Source organism: Galeopterus variegatus, unplaced genomic scaffold (assembly GCF_000696425.1).
Source record: "Galeopterus variegatus unplaced genomic scaffold, G_variegatus-3.0.2 Scaffold17069, whole genome shotgun sequence".
Classification (NCBI taxonomy): Eukaryota; Metazoa; Chordata; class Mammalia; order Dermoptera; family Cynocephalidae; genus Galeopterus; species Galeopterus variegatus.
In genome coordinates, this window is record NW_007743180.1 from 6,903 (window position 1) to 9,590 (window position 2,688).

The 2,688-nt window shown below is 44.9% G+C and overlaps 1 protein-coding gene across 1 annotated transcript in view; it reads left to right on the top strand.

The window, feature by feature from the left end:
* Window positions 1-795, top strand: part of CD70 (CD70 molecule) — a 3,976-nt gene extending 3,181 nt beyond the window's left edge. The window contains exon 3 of the mRNA XM_008564173.1: window positions 369-795. Coding sequence (XP_008562395.1) covers window positions 369-754 — 386 coding nt within the window. The 3' untranslated portion in view covers window positions 755-795. The remainder of the gene's footprint in view (window positions 1-368) is intronic.
* Window positions 796-2,688: the final 1,893 nt, after the last annotated feature.

The window sequence follows — 2,688 nt, forward strand, 5'->3', positions numbered from 1 at the left end:
AGACTGACACCTGATGAGATCCATACACTCTACTCAATTTTCCTGTAAATTTAAACCTGTTCTAAAACAAATAAAGTCTATTAATAAAATAAATAAATAAATGAAATTAAAATAGCCTCAGTAGAAGGATGCTGCAGCCAAGTAAAGGATCCTGAGTTTCGAAAGTTTAAGCACTGGGTTCGTAAAATCCAAGCTTGTAAGGGAAGACATACAAGGTGATGTTAACAGACGAAAACTAAAAACCCAGTTTTGTACACCCATGTGCATAGCAGCATTGTTCATTACTTGCTGTTTCCCACTCTAGGACCCCCTGTCCCTCAGTTTCCCTAAACCTCCATCCTCCCATCGCTCTAACCCTCTGTCCCCAGGATCTCGACAGGACCCCAGGCTGCACTGGCAGGCGGGCCCAGCACTAGGCCGCTCCTTCCTGCATGGACCACAGCTGGACAACGGGCAGCTGCGTGTCCATCGTGATGGCATCTATAGGCTTCACATCCAGGTGACACTCATTAATTGCTCCTCCGCGTGGACCACCGTGCCCCGCGGGGCCACCCTGGCTGTGGACATCTGCTCCCCCGCCACCCACAGCATCAGCTTGCTGCGCCTCAACTTCCACCACAGTTGCACCGTTACCTCCCAGCGCCTGACACCCCTGGCCCGTGGGGACACCCTCTGCACCAACCTCACACTGTCAGCACTGCCATCTCGAAACGCTGATGAGACCTTTTTTGGCATACAGTGGGTGCACCCCTGACCACTCCTCCTGGTTTGCTTGGACCTTTTTTTTTTTTTTTCTGTTTTCTTATAATGAATTTTTTTCTTTTCCGTTTTTTTCCTCAGTTTATTTGTTTGTTAGGTGAGAAAACCCAAGTTCAGTTTACTTGAGTTGAAATCAGAGCATTAAAAATAAAAAAAGCTGTGTCAGTTTCAGCAACTGTTTAGAGGCAGCTAAGTGTGTGGAAGGGCTTGGGTCAGAAAAGAAGCATTCAATTAAAACCGAGGCAATGTAAATGAAGTGTGCTGTGGAGTTAATAATAATGTATCCGGTTGACTTCGTGAGTTCTAACACATGTACCGGACTAGTGTAAGATGTGGTCTTGCTTCTCTCTTGCTGCTATAATAAAATACTTAGACTGGATATCCTATAGACAACTTATATTTATTGCTCACAGTTCTGCAGGCTGGGACATCCAAGGTCAAGTATTTGGGGTCCAGTGAGGACCTGCTCTCTGCTTCTAAGGTGGTGCCTTCTTGTTTTGTTTTTTTTTAAGATGCCCAGTGAAGGGATCTTAACCCTTGGCTTGGTGGTGTCAGCACCACACTCTCCCAAGTGAGCTAACCGGCCATCCCTATATGGGATCCGAACCTGTGGTCTTGGTGTTATCAGCACCACACTCTCTCGAGTGAGCCATGGGCCGACCCTAGGTGGTACCTTCTTGCTGTGTCCTCACAGGATCAAAAAAGGCCAAGCTCTCTCAAACCTTTCTTTCATAAGGGCACTAATCTCATTCATGAGAGCAGAACCCTCATGACTTAATCACTTCTCAAAGGCCCCATCTCTTAATGCTATCATACTAGGCATTTGGGGGTTCCAACATTTGAATATTGGGGGACCCCAACATTCAGACCACAGCAGATGTTAAGAATAGGGGAAGCTGTGTTCGTGGTGTATATGAGAACTCTCTATCCCCTCTGCCCAATTTTCCTGTAAATCTAAAGCTGTTCTTTTCAAAAAAAAAAAAAAGCCTATTAAAAAATTAAATAAAATAAGAATGGCCTCAATGGTAGGGTGCTGCAGCAGAGAAAGGGATCCTAAGTTTCAAAAGTTTAAGTATTGGATTTGTCAAACTCTAGCTTCCAAGGAGATGTCTGCAAAACATACAAGATGATGTTAACAGATGAAAACTAAAAACCCACTCTGGGACACCCATGTGCATAGCATCAGCAGATGAGCTGATTATCAAAATGTAGTATATTCATACAGTGCAATATTATTCACCCTTAAAAGGGAAGGAAATTCTGACACATGCCACAGCGTGAAATAAGTGAAATAAGCCAGTGACAAAAGGACAAATATTATATGATCCCACTCACAGGAGGTCCCTAGAGTCATCAGATCCACAGAGACAGAAAGTACAATGGTGGGTGCCGGGGGATGGGGAGTGAGTGTTTAATGGGGACAGAGTTTCAGTTCGGGAAGATGAGAAAGTTCTGGAGATGATGGTGGTGATGGCTGCACACAGTGTGAATGTGCTTAATCCCATGGACTGTACACTAAAAGATGGTTAAGATGGTAAATTTTATGCTATATGTATTTTGCCACAGTAAAAAAAATATTTGGGGGAAAAAAAAAAACCAAAACTTCCTCCAGTCCTACTAGGTAAAGATTCCCTGGAAAGAGAAGGAAAAGTTGAATGGGACGCAAAGAGTGTAAAGGATATTGGGTGACTGAAAAGGGACCTTAACCCTCTACCCCACCCCAGCCCTTTCCTTGAAGGGAAGACAGAAATTCCAGGTGCGTTGTGAAGAAGCATCCAAGGGTAGGGACATCTGGTCCTCTAGGTCAAAAAGGGACCCCAGAAGCGGCTCCAAGGTCCAAGGAGGTCGAGGGTTCTGAAATGGCCTCTTGGAAATCCATCTACTCCAGAGATCTAACTGTGATTAGAATCTCAGGCCGGCCCGTGGCTC